Genomic DNA, 22,668 nt, shown 5'->3' with positions numbered 1-22,668 from the left:
GCACTATAACTCTACAAACAAAATCAATGCTCAGTCTGCTCTCTCTAATTGCTTTCATGCTCTCATCCTCTCCGGGGCAGAGTAGATTCCTTTGGCCACCAGTCTGAAGAGTCATAATCCCTCTGAAAGAAAGAGTTCGGGTCTACAAAGGTGGGTGCTGCAATATTTAGCCACAGCTCCAACACAAGTTGAAGAAAGGGATTTAATTAGGAGGAGGGGAAAAGATGGGTGGAAACCTAAGTCCCCTGTAAGCTGCGCGGCCGCACAGCGGCCTATTTAGCACCACATAGGTGCTCAAGGAACCCACCCAGCTGGGACCTGCCGCAGACCCCAACCCAGCCCCATCACAGCCGAGGGAGGGGCACCCCTCCCCTGGTCCCGGCTCGGACCTGCTGTGGCTGGGGCACCCCTCCCCTGGTCCCGGCTCGGACCTGCTGTGGCCGGGGCACCCCTCCCCCAGTCCCAGCCCAGCCCCATCACAGCCGAGGGAGGGGCACCCCTCCCCTGGTCCCGGCTCGGACCTGCTGTGGCTGGGGCGCCCCTCCCCCAGTCCCAACCCAGCTCTGCCACAGTTGAGGGAGGTCTGCCCCTCCCCCGGCCTGAACCCAGCCCTGGACTGGACCTGCCGCGGCCAGGGCACCCCTTCCCCCAGCCTGAACCGAGCCCTGGACCAGACCTGCCACGGCACCTATCCTGCGGCCCCAGAACTGCCATGACAAGGAGAAGCGCCTCTCCCCCACAGCGCAGGTGCTGCTGCTGCTGTGTGGGGAGAGCTCTCCCCGCCATAGCCTCGGAGCACCCTCCTGCACTCCAAACCCCTCATCCCCAGCCCCACCCAGAGCCTGCACCCCCAGTCAGAGTCCTCACACCCCTGTACCCCCCCAACCCTCCGCCACAGCCCTGAGTCCCCTCCCATAGTTCAAACACCTTGGCCCCACCATCACCACATGAATTTTGTTATGTGCACCAATATGAAGGTGATGTGTCACACATCACCTCCGTATTGGTGCACATAATAAAATTCATTCTGCATATGTGTGGGAAAAATTAGAGTGTTTCTGAAATGTTTTGAGGATATGAGAAGCCTTCCTTTTTGGGTGGGGTGAGGGAAAGTCTAAACAGCAAAATCCAGCCAACTCCTAAATCATCATTTACTCAGTGTTCTTAGATTTCTTTACGTTTGGTTTCATTAGCGACACAACTACTAATGATTAAGAGCAGTACTAAAGGAGATTCTGTAGTCTCTACTCATGGCCAGATGTTGGATTGAGTGGTTCTCCATGGTGAAATGTACAAGTACTTCTCTGGTGTCACAATCAGCTTCGTGTTAAGCTTTCATTTTGTAAATATTAAATGTCTAGCCCTTATGGTTGTAAAGAAATCCTTGTGGTCTTGAACTGTCCTACTGAGTCTGCAAAGAGTCCACTAGATACATAGAAACAAGGCGTCAAATCCATCTCTAGTACAACTAGACTTGGACTTTAAAAGGCTTATTCCAAAGCTGAATCTCTCTCTCCTAGGTCTTGATGGAAAGCTCACTGAAATCGTTGGAAAGATGCTCATTGATGTCAGTACGTTATGGAGCAGGCCCCTGCTACTTTAACAGCTTGTTCAAGAAGAAGTTAATGCATCTGTATTGATTCCCTTAATGATACACGTTGGGTCATTTCTCTGATTTCCTGTGTTTAAAATGGGGGAAACCTGGCTTGTAAAGAAAGCTTGCTCACATATGTCTACATGGGCTGCAGTCACCTCTGACTGCTGGGTAGACATACCCTGAGGGTATGTCTACACCACCCGCCAGATCGGCGGGCAGCGATCAATCCAGCAGGGGTCAATTTATCACGTCTAGTCTAGACACGATAAATCGACCTCTGAGCACTCTCTCGTCAACTCCTATACTCCACCACCACAAGAGGTGCAAGGGGAGTTGATGGAGGAGCAGCAGCAGTCGACTCACCGCAGTGAAGACACCACGGTAAGTCGATTTAAGAACGTCAACTTCAGCTACGTTATTTATACAGCTTCAGCTATGTGACTTAGGTCGATTTCCCCCCTCCCCCGCAGTGTAGACCAGGGCTGAGATGTCTGAGCTTCAGCAGTGTGACATTGGCATTTTTACAGGTAGAAAGTTTCTACAGCCACTTAATGCCTTTTAGTTACTATGATCACACCAGGAGGTGCTCCTCTACAGAGATGGGAAACTTCCGGCAATTCCTAGTAGTCACATTCTCTGTTATAAAGAGGAGACTGAGTACAGTCTAGAGAAGGGAGTAAGCAGGGCTGTCCTTAGGCGTATGCAGCATACGTGGCTGCCCAGGGCACCTGAAAATCTGGGGCACCACCGGGACAGCAGGTAAGAGTGGGCTGGCTCCTGCACACCCAGCACGTGCTATAGCCTCCTTAGGCAGGGGCTGTATTCACAGAGCCGAATGAGCCGGCACGGTGCATTCTGCATGAGGGAGAGGGCACAGGGGTCTCTGCAGAGAACTGTGACTCTGCTGCCATGAGGCAGGCCAGAAGGCTTGGTATCCTTTGCTGCCTCGTCCCTCCTTCCCCCTCGTCCCCCTGCCCCAGGCTGCTGCAGCATCTGCTGCATAAAAAGCTCAGTGTGTGTCAGCAATGGGGGAGACTTTTTCTGGGGGTCCACGGGCGGGAGTGGTGGCTGTGACCCAAGTCAGACATAGGGGCACCAGTTTAATAATACTGCGAAGGGTCCCATAAATCCTAAGGACGGCTCTGAGAATAAGGGTCAAATCCTGCAAACCCTGACTCACGTGAGGAGTCTCACTGAAGTCACTGGGTCTGCTTGGGTAAGTGAGGGTTCACAGAATTGGGTCTAACAAGTAGCACAAGGTAGCAGTAAAGCGACTGCTATTGACAGCACGGGCCTTGGCTGCACAGATCTCTGAGAATGCACATGACTAAGTGACATACAAGGTTCTGGGAACTATCTGTGGGGTTTTGTTAAATGAAGAGAGACCTTTGAGGCAATTTCTAGAGCCAGAAGTGAGGTAGTGATTGTTCTGGAGCCAATACAGGAGCAGTTTGGTATGTCTATTTATTGGGTTGTCAAATTTCACTAACTGTTCGATACATCTGTGGCTCTCCCCTGAGGGGGCCCCACAGGAGAGCACAGTAAAAATGTGCAGCTTTTAAGAAAGTTATTGAGCATGCAAAAAAATTAAAAAAGTAATAAAACTCATGTCCTGTTAAAATAAAAAGAAACTGTTGTGACTGCAAGATTCTTTTTCCTAGGCAAATATTCCAGACTTGTGGGGGGAGGGCAAAAGGACCAATTCTAACAATCATTTCCTAAAATGGTAACTAAAAGGAAAAATAGCAGCACTTCTACATATATCATCTCCACCTACATCAGTTCTGGAATTACAACAGGGCTATGTGATCCCCTGGCAGAGTGGAGAAAAATATAGCAACTTGTTACAAATCCAGCCTTGGAAGCCGAAGTGCTGGCCACAAACCCTTCCTGGAGTTTGGCCCTGTTGTATCAAGCAGGCACGGTACTAACAGGCTTCAACAGGACTTTATTTGCAGTGGAAACCTCTTTACCAAGCTGCTGCTGCGCCCTCTAACTCTCAGTCAGCCTCAACTCCTCTCCCCTCCTTCCTGTTTCCGGTCCTTTCAGACTCCCAGCAGTCAGTGCTCCTAGTTCTAATAATCACAAGCAATATCTAAACACCACAGGCACTTGATGAGCGACTTTGAGGAAACTGGTATGAGAGCAGACCAGAAGTACAACAGCAAGTTGGTACTTTGCAGGAGAACTACAAACATCACAAAGGGGGAGTGGTCTTTGGGAGGAGTCAAGACAAAGTCCAATTACTCTCCCACAAAAACAAAATGCAACTTGCTACAGAAAACAGGTTTCAGAGTCTCTAAGGTGCCACAAGGGCTTCTCCTTGTTTTTGCTACAGAAAAGACATCCCAACCTACTGCACCTCCTCCTCGTGCTGAGTATAGCCGCTTGAGTGAAATTCTGAGAATACAAGGGCTGTTTGTAAACCATGGATAAACACATGATCTTCAGTCATCCCAGGTTACAACAGCAGGCCCACATGGAGAAAGGTTTGTGCTTCATCCCCAACCAAATATACCCAAGTTTGGGCTCTTTACCGTGAGTTCTCTCTACTACGTGCCCAAGTAGTTTCTAAGAAAAACATTTTCACATGGTGCAAATGGTAGGCCATGCTTCAGTTTACTATGCCTCTTTCCAGGGATCCCTCCCACATGCCTTTTGCCTCCAGTGTCCCTCCACAACCACATATGTGAAATTGTCACCTGAGTTCCAACTGTGACCTGCAACACAAGCCTGGCACTGACTTCCATAATACTAATCTGTTTGCTTGAAGAGACACTGGCAGGATAATTCCAAAGTAAACTTGGTCAGTTTTGCAAAGTAACTTACGCTATGCAGCTGGGTGAGGTCAGGTTAGGTTTAGATTTAAATTCTGCACAGCTGAGAAAAGGAAAAACAATTTATTCCTAAAAGTTTAATAAGGATGTATTGAATACATGATTATGAACATTTTCTGTGCACGGATGCAGTGTACAACTTCCTTCAAGTCTACACAGTGGCATAGATGAGTATGTGTGAGCACAAATCCACAATGCAACCTCAAGAAGTTCCCAACTCAAATATATTCAGGAGAAGGCATCCCTTGAGTCATTAGAAGTGATCTTACATTAAGTGACAGTCAAAAAGAGCCAGATTTTCCAAAGATGTGCATACCTGTTTGGAGTCCAGCAACTGGGTTCACCTGCCTTATACTTGCAAACACCAGTTATACATGGCAAATCAGGTATATACTCACATAAATATGCAGTGCAACTGTATGTGCATTCACAACTTTAAAAGTCCACTCCAGAGCCCTATCAAAAGTAAGACAGAGGGCCAGAGGCAAATTTAGGATTTCAGAAGGCCCCCTACAAGGAATGAACCTGAGACTGTAAACAAGAGATTTCCTCACTCGCCCTGTTCCCATCATACACACACTGTTCTTGTCCAAACTCACCCCCTACTTGACATTTCCCGGTATCCTGCTGTCTCAGAGATTTGAGAAGCAAGGCCCTGAGGCAGGACTTTATGGCTATCCATCCTATCTGACAATGACGTCACAGCATCTCGTGCATTCTCTTGCGGCTGAACAATCCAATCTGCAGGGAGTAAGCTCGCAACCAGATGTCACAAACGTAGGCTTGGCAGGATTAGATTTAAATCGGTATCTGTCAGTAAATGTTGATTTCAACTGACACGCTGAAATCAATGAGAAAAAAAATATCCATCCATAACAGTTGGCGCAAGAGCAGCCTGCCCAATGCCACTCCTTGTGCTTGCAGGGATCAGGTGTCAGCGGCCCTGTGGCTGTGCAGGGAGCATTCTGAAGCTCTGCTGTCACAGCCTCACTCGCACACTCACCAGCCAGGAGTTCAGGAGCCGTCCCCGGGCAGGAGCTGTTCGGCAGCAGGATGGTCTCTCATGCAGCTGGGGGCTTGTCTTCCTCCTTACAGCCCTGGGCTGGGGTCTCTGTTCCATGGGACCAGTAATGCAGCTTCCCCCACACCCTGGGGGACCACGAATGCAGCTCCACTGCAAGCGCTTCTCTAACCCTAACCCCATCTCTACCCCTCCTTAATGTCCCACAACCATAAAAATAATTAATTAAAAATAGAAATCTATATTAATCACTGACATTGCAAATACAGGTCTGTCGCACCTTAGGCGCATTTAACGTGCAATTTCAGCTTTACGTGGTCGGCAAAAACAAGAAAAAAAAACCAAAAAAAGAGAAAAAATTTAAATACTGTTTCTGTAGTGCGGGAGATTCCGCTCGCCATTACACTCAATGTAATTTTGACTATACGCGATTTTCGCTTTACCTGCTGACTGCGGAAAGTAACCCCAGCGTAACATGAGACAGATCTGTAAATGAAAATTTAATTCTGCCATGTCTACACATAGGAATGGTCAGGCTCCCACTGAAGATTTGGCATAACGGTTGGTCCTTCTCAGCTGGTTTTGCATTTCTGTCTTTCTCAAAGTGTTTACATTAATTGAGGGTTGCTCTCCATTCAGGACTATCCGTGGCTATGACTTCGAAGTTATCAATAGTTATGCAGTATGAGCTGAGATTCTGCTTATGGGTGTCTTTGAAGCTGTTTCACTGACTGACCCTCTAGGGCAGTGGTCCCCAACCTTTCTGTGGCCAGTAGTGCATTCATGTTTACAGAATTTTTCAAGGCTTATTTTGTATTTGTACATTAAATAATATGAAAAACATCATATTTAATATTTTTCCCCACTCTGGGTTGAAATAATACGTACGTTGTCTCTTCTTTGAACCAATCATTTTGGAGTAAAATGTTAAAAAATAAAAATAATAAATTTCAAAGCACAAGAAAACAGCAGTATCAGTGCCGGAAGAATACTCACATACAGGGCTGGCTCCAGGCACCAGTGGAGCAAGCAGGTGCCTGTGTCAGCACATGCTATGGGGCAGCATTTGGTCCATTCTGCTGAGGCAGAGCAGTTGTTTTGGTTTGTTTGTTTGTTTGTTTTTTGGTGGCAGTTCTGGGTAGTGCAGGGAGAAGCCTGAGAGAAGCTGCGCAGCCTGCAACCCCAGAGTACTCTGTCCCCAGCAGGTGGGGGGCCCTGGCATCTCTCCCCTGCTGGGCACTAGGCGGGCCCCGCGCCTGCTGGGGACAGAGAGCACTGGCGCCCGCAGCCCTGGAGTCCTCTGTCCCCGGCAACCGCAGAGCCACAGCTTCTTTCCCCTGCTGAGCACTAAGTGGGCACAAATAAATGGCCCCGCAGGTACCAGGGCGCCTGCGGGCACCGTGTTGGGGACCACTGCTCTAGGGCTTTCCGAGTTTCAGCTCACCACAGAGGTCTATTTTCAGGAGTGTATCATTGTCCATTCTGACAACATGACCTCTCCATTTAAGCTGATTTTTGATACTCATTGGCTCGATGCTGGTTCTTTTGGCTTTTTCAAGGATGTTAATGTTAGACCCTTGACAGCGGACCCTCAGAACAGAGCAAAGCCAGTGCATGTGAAATCTTTCAAGTTGGTTGATGTGTCTGCAGTAAACTGTCTGTCTTTCACAGCCATATAGCAAAGGATGCTATCACTGCTACAATGGATATCATGTTTTGTTGGCAGTTTGATGGTATGCTGGTTGAGTATCCTACTGTGAAGACTTCCAAAAGCCCGGCTTGCCTTTTGTGTTCTGTTTGCTATTTCTTGACCTATTGAACCATCCCTTGAAGTAGTACTGCCAAGGTATGTAAAGTGATTGATTGATCTTTACCACCAATTATATCTGGTTCAGTGGTAGTGGTTGCCGGGGCTGGTTGGAAGAGAACTTCAGTTTTTTCCAGGCTGACAGCGAGTCCAAACTGTTTAGTGGCCTCTTAGAATCTGTCAAGCATAAACAGTAGGTCACTTTTCACTATGACTAAGTAGGGAACCATAATCCGCAAAAAGAGCTTCAAATAGGAGTTCCTCAAGACCTTTTGTTTTTGCAGCAAGCCTTTGGAGATTGAGGAGTTTTCCGTAAATTCTGTACCTTATGTAGATGCCCTTTTGAAGGTTGTCAGTTGTGTAATTTAGAACAGCTGCAAAGAGACCAAAGAGGACTGGTGCCAGTACACAGCCTTGTTTCCCCCCTCCTTTGCTATAGGGAATGGCTTACAGAGGCCACCCTCTGAGAGTATTTGTCTAGTCATGTCTTTGTGGAATTGATGTATGATAATGAATTTGGTGGGGCAGGCACACTTTTCAAGAATTTTCCACAGGCCATTTCTGCTCACAGTTGCAAATTCTTTTTTAGATCAATGAAGACAGCGTAGAGTTCTGTGTTTTGTTCAATGCATTGTTTCTGAATCTCTCTCTCTCTCTGAAAATCATGTCTGTGATGCTCTGACCTGATTTAAACCCACATAGGGCCTCTCGTAGAAGCTTTTCTGATTCTGTTTTGACAAGCCAATTGAGCAAGGTACAACCGAAGATTTTGCCACTTACAGATAGCAGGGAGATACCCAGGTAGTTGCCACAGTCAGATTTGTTGCTTTTATTTTTGTATTGTGTAACTATAAAACTATGATTGCATTTTTGAAATCCTGAGGAATTCTCAGTTTCCCAGATATCCTTAATTTTGTATAGATGACAGTTTTGGGGCCTCCAAGTTTAAAGATTACAGCAGCATGCTGTCTTTGCCTGGTGATTTACCTGACTTCATTTGTTTAATAGCTTTTTGCACTTCCTCGACAGTAGGCAACTGGGCAATTTCTTCACGTATACGGTGCTGGGTTAGTTCCTCTAGCACTTGTTGGTTGACAGTAGAAGGATGGTTGAGTAGCTCCTCGAAGTGCTGCCCCTATCTTTCAGAGGTGCCTCTCTTTCTTTATTGAGGTAGATTCATCTGAACAGATTTATGGAGCTGGTCCATTTCGATGGCCCTTAAATGGCCTTCAGAGAGTCATAAAACAACTTTCTGTTGTTTATATCGATGTAAGCTTGTATTTCTACTTTTTTTTCTCCCCAGTTATCCTGAAGAACATGAAGCCCTATTTGACTTTATCCTTCTTTGATATTGATTCTTTGTTGTTTTGTCAACACATAAACACATCGTTCTTTTCCTGAAGGATCTTTTTAATTTCATCATTTTCATCAAGACTTGGAAGACAGCCTTGGATAGTTGTGAAGGATGGTTGATGTGAATATGTTCCCCTTTTGGGGTATGTTCTTGGGTGAGGATGTAATACTAACAAATTTTTCCTTTGTTTTCCTTCAGTTTGTCTTGATTAAATGAATGTCTCAACTTTGCTATGTTCAGTTTCAGTTTAAATCTGTTCAGAATTCTTTAGTCCACTGAGGGACAACAATGTGGAAACTGAAAATGGCTCCGATCACCCTGTGGTCGGCCCAACAGTTTGCTCCTTATTTGGCTCCAGTGATCGTGATGTCCCCGATATCTCTTTGCCGTGTAATGACATAATCAGATGTCAGGGCTTTGATCTTGGATGCATACATGAAGTTTTGTATTTGTCTGCTTTCCTAAAGCTTGTAGCAAGAATGAGCTCATGCTCAGCACACTTGCTGAGTAGCAGAAGACCACTGCTGTTCATTTTTCCAACTCCATTGTTCTTTATTACACCACTTCAAGCCTCACTGACTCTTTGAGTCTGGCATTAAAGTCTCCCAGTAGTATGAGTTTGTCTCCCCTAGGAGTAGAATGACATAATCAAACCAGAATAGAACTGTTCATTTATTTCTTCTGTACTGTTCATGGCTGGAGCATAAGCATTGACAAGAGCCGCAAAGCATGAATTTCCAGTGGGAACTTGTAGAGTCACTAGGCATTCAGTTTTGCCCACAGGTAAGGTCTTTCAGTGATTTCAGGAGGCTGTTTCTAACAGGAACAATGCCATAAATTGTCTTCCTCTGCAGGGTTCCCTTTCCAAAAGAAGATGTAGCCACCTCCAAAGGATCCTTTATGGACCCTTCAACTGCAAGTTTGGTTTCACTAAGGGCAGCTATGTCAATGCTATATGTAGTAGCTTCTGTTGCAATTAACTCTGTATGTCTTTCAGGCCTTAATGTGTTATTGTTGTCCACTAGAGTCTGCATGTTCCATGACTCCACAGTGAGATCTTGTTTTTCTTATAGAATATCTGGTGTGTGGATGATCCCCCGGTCGTGGTGAACTAGGCAAATTAAAGTTAGGCAGGTAATGCTTAGGCCATGTTTTCTAACCCCTTCCCTTACTAGAATGAACATTGATGTACTAAAAAGGGCTGCTCAGCCACTGGGGTGTTGCCAAACCCAGAATCCAAAGCTGAGCGACCAGAATCCCAGGTTGCCTGCGAGCAGGTTTGTGACTAACACTTCAACATAGACCTTAGCCCAAGCCTCCTAAGATGGTTATTCCCATGACTTCTCCCTGACAGGCTCTAAGTTATCTCAAAGAAACTCTTGGTGCCTGATTTCCAGTGCCCTGCACCTTGGGAAGCCATTTACACTAATGCACATCAGCTAATGAGACCTCTCTGGTCTGACTAACAGGGTGAGTCCAGAAAATAATTCTGTACCTCCACATAGGAATCCTAAAGCCTGACAGTATCTCAGAGACAGACAAGTTACTTTGCTCAGGAGGTGTGTTTTTTCACACCCCTGAGCGACATAACTTGCATCAATTTAAACTGTAGTGTAGACAAGGCCTGAACATGTAGTCAACAGAGGAGATCAGGCACTGCCTTTGGAAGGAGACACTGCTATTACTCTTTTTCCATGAGGGAGTGAGGATGAAACCCTGACACCTCCACATCATTGCAGTCCTTCCCAAGGGTGAGGAATGCCTGCCAGAAGGGACAGTTCAAAGGAAAACCAGCACTCAGCTTGGAGAACAGAGACATTAGGGGACCCCAGATGAATGACAGAGAGGCCAGCCTGGATGTTTTTTTAAATTGTGCAAAGGAAGCTTTTACTTTTTATTGTAAAGGGAAGTGGAGGGGAGACAAGATGCCTGTTAACTGGTTAGATTTTATCCATACTAAGTGGATAAAAATCTCAGTCCAAACCTATAAAGCAAGCAGCTAAAACAATTCCACTCTGGAAGCTGCTTGCAGCTGCAAAGGGTCAGAGAGCACAACAGCTGAAACACACTTTTGCTACATTTGTTTCTAAGTTTCCCCAAGTGGCCTTTGCGGATTTTTGCCTTGTATGAAAGTGAATGGGCCAGATTCACGGCTGGCATAGCCAGGTGCTATGCCAGGGAAGTCAACTCGCTTTGGAGCCATTCTTCTGAGGCACGTGGAAAACCGTGTGGCATAGGAGGGTCATATCAAAACAGTGGTTTTAAACGTACGCCGTGCAGACAAGAGGTTTTTCTGACCAAAGCGATTCAGGTTCTTATCCTTCACTATATCCAACTCATTGACAGCTACAGGGCTGGTTGCTGCTACTTGAATCAGGGCTGCCTGGCCCTGGCTGTTGTAAGGGCTGCAAAGGGTCCACCAGAGCACATGGTATAGTTGAGCTCTTCTCTGCCACATCCCGTTCCCTTCACTGTCCTGGATATGCCCCACCCTCTCTTATTGCCTGGAGCAATGCTGGTATAGGAGCCACCTCGGCAAGATTTATGCCCCCAGCGTTCCCCTGCATGCCAAGTGGCCTTTGAGGGCTGGAGAATGCAGCTCCCAGTCCCCCTGCACTATCCCTGTGTATTAATAGGGATGGGTGAAACAAGTTGAATAAATTGCCCTTCACCTCCTTCCTTGCTGCCAAATGTTCACCCCAAGCAGCCTCTGGAGGACTGAAAATTCAGTTAAACCTCCCTCCCCATTAATTAATTGTAGAGTTGGACCCAAATCAATACCGTGCCTGCAAACATCTCAGACTCTGAGGGGGTTCAGACTGTAGCCTCAACATAGAAACTATCCCCTATCTGCTCAAATCCAGATCCCTGATCTGGAGCAGAGGACCAGCAAGGTTTTCCTAGTGTGGGTGGATTTACACCCAAATCTCAGTGTTTTGTAACCTGTAAGTATTCCTCACATTCTACAGATGGAGAAACTGAAGTAGGTTTAAGTCTAGACTACCCTGATTCCCAGCCCTGTGCTTTGACTACAAGCCTGTCCTATCTCCTGTCCTTATATTTCTGTAACTATGGGATCTGTTTGTAGGTTAAATCGTCCCCACCCTCTTAAAAAACACCTGATTTCTATGGCCCACCCCAATACACGATTGAAAATTAGTGTTAAACCAGTTAAACTCCCAGGGTTCTATAAAAATTCCACCTGATGGTGACTGCTCTCTGACCTGAGCCGTGTTCTGATTATTTTGCACCACTGGCCAGCTGGAAAACCAGGAGCTAAAACTTCTTATGCTGGCTATGAGCTAGCTTGTAAATAAGAGGCCTTCAATTGGCTATTGAGCTTCTACCATCATTCTCCTGAACAAGGCAATAGAGCTCTTTCTCCTATGTGTAAACAGTGGTTTCGTAGACCTTGCATGAATCAACATGACAGAAATTGCAACCAATGACAAATATCCAGTCATTCCTAAGCTAGAGAGACACTTACAATTCTCACAGCCCCTTGGAGAAACAACCAACTTCATAAAACTATCAGCAATGGCAGAAAAAACAAAATCCAAAAGTTTTAATTCTATAAATAAGCATGAACCGTCCCCACCAAAACTGCTAACAAAGTATTTCACCTGTTTATTTTAAACCTGAAAGTGACACACATGCCCACTCCCTCCAGCAAAGGCCAAAAGCCATTGTAGAGACACACACCAGTCGTATCTGCATCTGAGACTTTGCTTACTAAAAATAGCAAAGAGTTCTGTGGCACCTTATAGACTAACAAATGCATTGGAGCATAAGCTTTCATGGTGAACACTCACTTCGTCGGATACATGCATCTGACGAAGTGGGTATTCACCATGAAAGCTTATGCTCCAATGCATTTGTTAGTCTATAAGGTGCCATAGATCTCTTTGCCACTTTTATAGATCCAGACTAACACGACTACCCCTCTGAGACTTACTAAAAATGTGTTATTTTAGCGTGCAGAGTGATCCAATCAAGGACATAGATTTGGTGCCAGCAAGAGCGAGGTTGGAAGCTTCATAATACAGAAAACACTGGTTGAAACACTCTCTCTCTTAGGCCATGTCTACATCTAAAATTTTGCAGCGCTGGTTGTTACAGCTGTATTAGTACAGCTGTATAGGGCCAGCGCTGCAGAGTGGCCACACTTACAGCAACCAGCGCTGCAAGTGGTGTTAGATGTGGCCACACTGCAGCGCTGTTGGGCGGCTTCAAGGGGGGTTCCGGGACGAGAGAGCAAACCGGGAAAGGAGACCAGCTTCGCCGCGGTTTGCTCTCTCGGTCCCGGAGCCAGCCAGCAAACCGCAGGGAAGGAGACCTGCTTGCTCGGGGTTCCGGGACCGAGAGAGCAAACCGGGAACGCCGCGGTTTGCTCTCTCGGTCCCGGAGCCAGCCAGCAAACCGCAGGGAAGGAGACCTGCTTGCTCGGGGTTCCGGGACCGAGAGAGCAAACCGGGAACGCCGCGGTTTGCTCTCTCGGTCCCGGAGCCAGCCAGCAAACCGCAGGGAAGGAGACCTGCTTGCTCGGGGTTCCGGGACCGAGAGAGCAAACCGGGAACGCCGCGGTTTGCTCTCTCGGTCCCGGAGCCAGCCAGCAAACCGCAGGGAAGGAGACCTGCTTGCTCGGGGTTCCGGGACCGAGAGAGCAAACCGGGAACGCCGCGGTTTGCTCTCTCGGTCCCGGAGCCAGCCAGCAAACCGCAGGGAAGGAGACCTGCTTGCTCGGGGTTCCGGGACCGAGAGAGCAAACCACGGCGAAGCTGGTTTCCTTTCCCGGTTTGCTCTCTCGGTCCCGGAACCCCGAGCAAGCAGGTCTCCTTCCCTGCGGTTTGCTGGCTGGCTCCGGGACCGAGAGAGCAAACCGGGAAAGGAAACCAGCTTGATTACCAGAGGCTTCCTCCTTCCACGGAGGTCAAGAAAAGCGCTGGTAACTGTCTACATTGGATTACCAGCGCTGGATCACCAGCGCTGGATCCTCTACACCCGAGACAAAACGGGAGTACGGCCAGCGCTGCAAACAGGGAGTTGCAGCGCTGGTGATGCCCTGCAGATGTGGACACTCTCAAAGTTGCAGCGCTGTAACTCCCTCACCAGCGCTGCAACTTTCTGATGTAGACAAGCCCTCAGAACATTCAAGTTCATGCCCCTGAGCATTTCAGATAAGACCAGAGCAGGGAGGCTGCTTGTGGCAATACCATGTTATGTTAAAACATTACATGACCATCTAGATGAAAGGTACCATCAGTTGCAACTGCTGTATATTTCATACACTTGTGTTTGCAAGTGACTTGGGGATACACCTACCCACTGAGGCTTACCCTGTTGTCCTCTTGAATCTCCCAGTCACTGGAGAAAGTTATGACATGTTGCGCCTGAGAGCAATTGGAAAACTGGAAGAGACTGGAAAACATCCTTCTGTTCTCCTGTGTGTCTGGAAATATTGCATCTTGGAAATTTACTCCGTGAGGAAGGAGGTTATAATTCTCATCCATTCTGAAACAAAAATCAGATAGTACTTATGTCATGTCAAATCATGGGGTATTTTCCCCCCCATCTATGTTGTGTTTCTCACCTATACCAGGACTGTTGCCTGAATAGTCTACACTGGGTGGGAGTACACTCCTAGGCATAGGCCTGGTCTACACTACGCATTTAAACCGAATTTAGCAGCGTTAAACTGATTTAACCCTGCATCCGTCCACACAATGAGGCCCTTTATATCGATATAAAGGGCTCTTTAAACCGGTTTCTGTACTACTCCCTGACGAGAGGAGTAGCGCTGAAATCGGTATTGCCATGTCAGATTAGGGTTAGTGTGGCCGCAAATCGACAGTATTGGCCTCCAGGCGGTATTCCACTGTGCACCATTGTGACCACTCTGAAAAGCAATCTGAACTCGAATGCACTGGCCAGGTAGACAGGAAAAGCCCCACAAACTTTTGAATTTCATTTCCTGTTTGCCTAGCGTGGAGCTCCGATCAGCACAGGTGGCGATGCAGTCCCAAATCCAAAAAGATGTCCAGCATGGACCGTACGGGAGATACTGGATCTGATCGCTGTATAGAGAGACAAATCTGTTCTATCAGAGCTCTGTTACAGAAGACTAAATGACAAAGCATTTGAAAAACTCTCCAGGCTATGATAGACAGAGGCCACAGCACAGTGCTGTGTGACAAGCGTAATGGAAAGCCAAAGAATCAAATGGACGCTCATGGAGGGAGTGAGGGAGTACCGAGGACTCCAGCTATCCCATAGTCCCTGCAGTCTCCGAAAAGTATTTGCATTCTTGGCTGAGCAACCAATGCCTGAAGGGTCAAAAACATTTTCCAGGGTGTTTCAGGGTATATGTTGTCAATTTACACCCTTCCTCCACCCAAAAGAAAAGGGGGGAAAAATCGTTTCTCGCCTTTATTCAATGTCACCCTATGTCTACTGCATGTTGCTGGTAGACGGCGTGCTGCAGCGCTGAACACCAGCATCCCCTTCCTGGTGGATAGCATTCATATTGTACTATCTGCTATTGTCATTATCAGCCCGTGAGTGCTCCTGGCTGGCCTTGGTGAGGTCGGACAGGGGTTCCTGGGTAAAAATGGGAGTGACTCTCGGTCATTCCCGGCAGATGGAACAGAATGGCTGGTAACCGTCCTCATCATAGCAATTGGAGGCTGAGCTCTATCAGCCCCCTTTTCATGTCTAAAGAAAAGATTCTGTATTGCCTGGACTATCATAGCAGCTGGAGGCTGCTTCCCCCTCATTTTATCTCACTAAAAAGTCAGTGTTTGTTATTCCTCCATTCTTTATTACTTCATCACACAAATGGGGGGACACTGCCACGGTAGTCCAGGAGGGTTGGTGGAGGAGGGAAGCAACGGGTGGGGTTGTTGCAGGGGTACCCCCTAGAATGGCATGCAGCTCATCATTTCTGCGGGATCTCTGGGGCTCTGACACGGAGTGACTGTGCTCTCTGGTTCTCTAGTACACTTGCCCCATATTCTAGGCAGGACTGACTCTGTTTTTAGACAAAACATAAAGAAGGGAATGACCCGGGGAGTCATTCCCATTTTTGTCCATGCGCCCTCGGCCGACCTCAACAAGGCCAGCCAGGAGCACCCGTGACAGCAGCAGATGGTACAGAATGACTGATAACCGTCATCTCATTGCCAATTTACAATGGCATGGCAGACGGTGCAATAGGGATGGTAACCATCTCTGCTACCTTGCAAAGGCAAATGATGCTGCTGTGTAGCACTGCAGTACCGCCTCTGTCAGCAGCATCCAGTAAACATACGGTGACAGTGACAAAAGGGAAAACGGGCTCCATGGTTGCCATATTATGACGTCTGCCAGGACAATCCAGGGAAAAAGAGCACGAAATGATTGTCTGCCGTTGCTTTCACGGAGGAAGGATTGAGTGACGACACTTACCCAGAATCACCCGCGACACTGTTTTTGCATTGTGATCTCAACCTAGAATTCCAATGGGCGGGGGAGACTGTAGGAACTATGGGATAGCTACCCACAGTGCAATGCTCCAGAAATAGACGCTAGCCTCGGTACATGGACACACACCGCCGAATTAATGTGCTTAGTGTGACCGCATGCACTCGACTTTATACAATCTGTTTCACAAAACTGGTTTCTGTAAAATCGGAATAATCCTGTAGTGTAGACATACCCATATATTCATAGAGGGTGTAAACAGCCATTGGTCCATTACACCCGCTATCATGACAGCAATGTAAACTAGCGGCGGTTCTGCCCAATAGGCTCCAGTCCTGCAATGAGTTCCACAGAGGCAGGCCCCTGCAACCACACAGATATCAACAGGGCTCCTCCTGGGCACAGGTGTCCTCCCATCAAGGGCCAATTGCACAACTGAGGCATAATTTGGGGTGGTCCTATATTTTGGGCATTGTTTGTTTGATTTTTTTCTATGCTTTAGTTTGCCATTTCTTTCCAGGTACTCACTGATCTAGATGGGCACAATTTAAAATAATCCATTAATAACTAATACAAAATTAGCTTTTAGAGACATTAGCAGGCACCTTCAAAACATGTTTTGTTGTGCTTCTCTGCCACCACTCCCCTGATTTGAGATACACTGAGTGTTTCTAAACAAGCTACTGAGTGAATTTCACAAATATTTTTGGATTTAAAGGTTCACTGTGATGGCTTTATTCCTGCATTGTAGATTCTTATTCTTATTCTTTTGATGGGCTCAAAATGAGGATTTGGCTGGTATCCAGAAGAGCAAAGAGAAATCTTCTGAGTAAATACTTGGGGATCAGTGCTAAACCCATGTGCTAAACTTTGAGAATAGACACTGGCACCTATCCAGTCTGTAAAATAGACCAGAATCTAGTATACCTACTTTGGTCTCTCAGAAACAAAGAGAGGCTGAGCTGTACACAGTTAAATAACAACTCAGAATAAATCTATTACATAGGAATGCCAAATTATTGTTTTGAAATGCTGTATCCTTTTGGTCATGAAAGACATTACCATGGTTTGTAAATGAGCAAGATCACTAAGAAGTTAATACCACAAATCACCGAGCAGAAATTAGCAACAAGATGGGAACAAATGCCATCTGCTGGGATGTTTATTTTTCTTTAGAAAGTGATTCTTCATTATTTACTATTTTATCTGCTGTAGGCTTCTAAAACAGATATGGGGGGAAACACTTTTACTGAGTTTAGTTTTCAAAAGATAACTTGATTTACATCTCAGTTATTCACTAGAATGCTTGAAAAACTTTACACCCTCTGTCTCAAGTTGGAAAAAAAACCCAACAACATGCTCAGTTCTAAACCTGAACATCAGAATGGCCATACTAGGTCAAACCAATGGTCCATTTAGCCCAGTCTCCTGTTTTCTGACAGTGGCCAGGACGAGATGCTTCAGAGGGAATGAACAGAACAGGGCAATTTATTGAGTAAGCTATCCTCTCATCCAGTCCTAGCTTCTGACAATCAGAGATTTAGGGACACGCAGAGCATGGGGTTGTGTTCCTGATCATCTTGGCTAATAGCCATTGATGGACCTATCCTCCATGACCATACCAACTTGTCTGTCGAAAACATTCTAAAAGGACAACTTTCCAAACTATCTGTATATATCATGGTGCATTTACTGTCTTCCTACTTCAGCTGGCTAGTTGTACACTACTTCACATCAAAGAAACTTGACACAGATGATTAAAATTTGCAGAACAATGTAAATATTGAACAATGAAAATGTAAGATCCAATCCACACCAGCTATAAACAAGCTATAGTAAAGTACCGTGTTTGATTTTTGTTGAGGTCATAAAATCATTTACAGATATGTCTGTCACACACCCTAGATTTCAAATAAATTGAACATGTTTGTTTCTACTTTCTGTAGTCTAGGAAAGCAATAATTAAGCACCACTCCTTCCAAGAAAAATCACAATAGAAAGTATTCTCCTTTGAAATGCATAACATTAACGTCGTCTCTGCTAGGTGAATTTGTACCTACATGAGTAACAATGAGTATGAAACTCCACTATCCAAAGTAAAGAGACTTGCTCTCCCCCATGTGCTGCAGCTCGGTAATATTCTAAGATAAATGTACAAGGCTCATCCATGATATAGTTACACATCAGAGGACATTTCCTTTTATTCACTCACTATACAATATTAAGTCATGCCTGGTGGCTCCCTGTGTATTTTAGTTACAGAAAACGTACTGGACTAACTTTTGTCTGGCTCAGAGAAGCTCTAGAGGTTCAGCTGCAGACAAAGTGCTTTGAGATGCTGGGGTGAAAGTGTTATACAAGTGCCGAGCATTTATGAACGAGAAAATGTTCTCTCTCATTTTCAAGCAGGGCATGGTTCACACGTTTTTACTCACCTGAGAAAGAAGAAGTAAGAGTAATCCTGCATGACTGTGTGGGAGTGACAGGAGAAGTAGCCCAGTCCAGTGAGGTTAAGCCTGGAGCCTGCAGGGACTTCCAGCATGCTTCCCCAAGCCTGGTCACACAGCATCTCTATCTCAGCCGAGTAAAAGAGCCCCCCCTCGCTGGCTTCATATTGCCAGGGCAGGTAATTATACAGGCTGTACATCTCCTGGTGGAGTGCCAGCACCTTGGCGTACACTATGATCTCTGCCAGCTCAGCCCTGCAACTTTCACTCAAGGGTCTCCAGTCTGAGGGCAGCTGACAGCCCCAGCATGGGCTGAGCTGCCTTCCAAGGGGCAGCAGCAGCAGCAGCAGCATGTGCAGCATGATGGATGAACGCACAATACTCGCCGGACACTTTGGCTTCCCAAGGCAAAAACTGCTGCTACTAGGCAGCTGCACCGCGTGAAACAGGATCCCTGCGCGCTGAACCCGCTTATTGGGGCTGGTGACTGGGGGCTGAGCCCTACCAATCAAGCAGGCGGCGTCCAATTGGAGTCACACGGGGAGCGAGGGAGGGGCAGTGACAGCAGCCCGGCCGCTGCGCCTTGCCCAGAACCAGCCTCACACGGGCTACAGGCAGGAGCGCAGGCGCACAGGGGACGTTTCAAAATTGGAGCCAGGCGTCTGCTGCCCCTGCGCGTTCTGCGCACTGCCTGCGGGGAGGGAACGGAGCTCGCGGCCGCAGCTTGTCTTGTGCTCAGACGGGCTCGAGGGGGAGAGGAGAAGCTTTGAGACTGGAGGGGAGTAGGTGGGGAGAAGGGGAAGGAGACTGATAGAGGAGAAGAGGAGTAAGGGAGATGCCTTGTGGCTGGGACGCAGATCTGGGCTGCAAACAATCTCTGGCTCTGCCTCTCTCTGTGCCCTTGAGCACCTCACTTAAGCTCCGTGGCCCAGCTCTTCAAAGGTATTTAGGTGCTTTACTCCCACTGAAGGCAAACACCTGCCTTTGAGGATCTGTGCCCCAGCTTCCCCATCTGTCAAATGAGGAAGCTGCATCCCTATCCACCCATGTGAAGATAAAATGCATGAAGGTGCCTTGGTCCCCGCTCTTGCAGCTGGTTCTGGGTGGGCAGACCCTTGTGCCCATGCTGACCCCCCACCAGGGAAAGCTGACAAGGCACCACACTGGGCAGGAGACAATGTAAATGTGATGGGGCAGGAATGGTGGCTTTGTACCGTGCCTGGCACCGTGGGACCTGCTCTGGGATCTGTGGGTGCTGCTGCAGTGTAAATAATAGACTAGAATGACAGTGTTTGTCAGGCACTCAGAGTCAGTGGTGCTGAGGGCCCCTACATAATGCAGGCAGGAAGGATGGGGTGAGGAGCGGATGATAAGGGGAAATAGAGACTGAGTCATAGAATTAGAGTGGGAGAAGAGGAATGAGGTAAGAAATGAAAGAAAGTGGGATTGAGATGGTGAAGTGAGGGATGATTGAAGAAGAAAGCATAGGAGAATGTATGGACTGCAGCTTCCATGTATCCTCCTTTCCCCCACCCAGTGGGAAGGGGAGGAGTGGGAGAATTCCCCTTAACCTCCCTCTCTCTTCTATGCACAGCAGATGAGGAGGAAGATGACCAACCTCTGGGCAGGGGAGAACCCCTTCCTGCCAGCCCATCTTTTCTGACCAGCCACAGGTTACCCCGGGCCACTTCTCTCCTCCACCTCCTGCTTTCCCACATTGCTTACCTATATTCATTTGTTTCAATCACACATGTTTAAAAGCTCCTATCCTTAGCTCTAGGCATTTTTTAAATCACAAGAAGAAAGATAAAAATAGAAAAGCAGGCCCAAGCACATCAACCTCTTACCACCATCTTATCCTATCACATCACAACCTAGGGGTGTCTAACGGCACATTTTGGTTTCATCTGGTTAGCAGGACCACTGGGCCTTGGAGAATATCTCCAAGGCTCTGACTACCACTTCAGCAAGAGGACACATCTACCAGGGAACATTTGGTTCTCACACCTCTTGCAAGTATTTCCTGAGACCCATGGCATTGAAGAACACCCAACTCTGTTATAATAATAATTACATTTATTAGTACTGCCCTTTATCTGAGGATCTCAAAGGGCCCAAATCTGATTGACTAAAGTTGATAGGAACCAGGAATAGGCCCAAGGCACCTATAACAAGACTGTTATAGGTGCCTTGGGCCTATTCCTGGTTCCTATCAACTTTAGTTCAGCCGTGTTAGCAGCTATACATCATGCAGAGTTAGTTAAATAACACTGGCTCAACTTCTGCTCTCAGTGGCACTGGGGTAAATTTGGAGTAACTTCAATAAAATCAGTGGAGTTACTCCAGATTTACACTGATGAAGCTGACAGCAGAATGTGGTCCAGAATCTTAAATAAATGCAATATTCACTTTTCATTAGTAGACAGTTCTCCTATACTTTAGTTCTTCATAATTTTTATGGAAAAACAGCAAAGATCTATCTGAAACAGATTTTTTAAAATGTATTCATCCCCTCCCCCCCCCAGACACACACACATTCTAGAGTAGATTTGACTGATGGACTCAAGTCTTTTTCAGCATTCTTCAGAATCTGTTTCTTGGAGAGCAACATATTGTTTCATATCTGTCAAAAAAAAGCTTGATGGGGAAGCCACAATAATAAGAAATAATAATAAGAAAAATTCCAAAACAAAGGTCAAGGAGTCAACAAATTACATGTGATTTTTAAATATAATCTTCCAGGGTAAGGTTCTCTTTTTTTTGCAAACTGGACCAGGTTGGCAGGTTGCCTGTGGGCGAGGACTGGCCTGCCATCCAAGGCCTGTGAAAGTGTGGGATCATTGTCCAGGATGGGTTGTAGATCCCTGATGATGCGTTGGAGAGGTTTTAGCTGGGGACTGTATGTGATGGCCAGTGGAGTCCTGTTGGTTTCTTTCTTGGTCCTCGCCCACAGGCAACCTGCCAACCTGAAACATATTCTCACCAGTAACTGCACACCGCACCATAGGAATTCTAGCTCAGGAACCAATCCATGCAACAAACCTCGAGGCCAACTCTGCCCACATATCTACACCAGCGACACCATCACAGGACCTAACCAGATCAGCCATACCATCACCGGTTCATTCACCTGCATGTCCACCAATGTAATATATGCCATCATATGCCAGGAATGCCTCTCTGCTAGGTACATCGGCCAAACTGGACTGTCGCTATGGAAAAGGATAAACAGACACAAATCAGATATTAGGAATGGTAATATACAAAAACCTGTAGGAGAACACTTCAACCTCCCTGGCCACACTATAGCAGACCTTAAGGTGGCCATCCTGCAGCAAAAAAACTTCAGGACCAGACTTCAAAGAGAAACTGCTGAGCTTCAGTTCATCTGCAAATTTGACACCATCAGCTCAGGATTAAACAAAGACTGTGAATGGCTTGCCAATTACAAAACCAATTTCTCCTCTCTTGGTTTTCACACCTCAACTGCTAGAACAGGGCCTCATCCTCCCTGATTGAACTACCTCATTATCTCTAGCTTGCCTGCATATATATACCTGCCCCTGGAAATTTCCACTACATGCATCTGACGAAGTGGGTATTCACCCATGAAAGCTCATGCTCCAAAATGTCTGTTAGTCTATAAGGTGCCACAGGATTCTTTGCTGCTTGAATAGTCCATGTAATTTTTAAAGAGAAATCTTGACTAACGTTTGCCAAGGAAACATTTAAAAATACTCCCTCTTTGAAATGTTGCCCTGTTTTTCTCACATTTATTTGGGTTCCTCTAACTAAACAACCATAATCTCCAAACCTCACCACCCAGGGGCCAAGGCAGCAGTGCTAAGGGGAAACCCCCTCTCCCACAAATCCTGTTTCTCTCATTCAAGGAATCCTATGTCCCTCCACCCCCCCTCCCCAGATTGTCCCCGTGGCCCTCCACATCCCTGTCAACATGCTTTCCTTACCCCACCATGCACCCCTGCTTTCCAATTATATTTAGCTTTGAAATGTTTGGCTGCATCAGCAGTTACATCTGGGAACAGTGGTACTTACAAATGGGACCACATTATGAATATGGGTGTTTGATAATCTTTAAAAATCTTTGAAACTGTGAAGAACAAGGAAATAAGCAGCTGAATCTCTC

The 22,668-nt window shown here is 46.6% G+C and overlaps 1 protein-coding gene across 1 annotated transcript in view; it reads right to left on the bottom strand.

Annotated features, from left to right (window-relative positions):
* CCDC3 (coiled-coil domain containing 3) overlaps positions 1–18,985 on the bottom strand; it is a 73,454-nt gene extending 54,469 nt beyond the window's left edge. The window contains exons 1-2 of the mRNA XM_030554328.1: positions 18,510–18,985; positions 13,953–14,127 (exon numbers count right to left, since the gene is read on the bottom strand). Of these exons, the coding sequence (XP_030410188.1) occupies positions 13,953–14,127; positions 18,510–18,883 (549 nt within the window). The 5' untranslated portion in view covers positions 18,884–18,985. The remainder of the gene's footprint in view (positions 1–13,952; positions 14,128–18,509) is intronic.
* Positions 18,986–22,668: the final 3,683 nt, after the last annotated feature.

Source organism: Gopherus evgoodei, chromosome 1 (genome assembly GCF_007399415.2).
Source record: "Gopherus evgoodei ecotype Sinaloan lineage chromosome 1, rGopEvg1_v1.p, whole genome shotgun sequence".
NCBI classification, from domain to species: Eukaryota; Metazoa; Chordata; order Testudines; family Testudinidae; genus Gopherus; species Gopherus evgoodei.
Note: the sequence above shows the minus strand (reverse complement) of the source record. Positions and strands in the feature narration are given on the sequence as shown.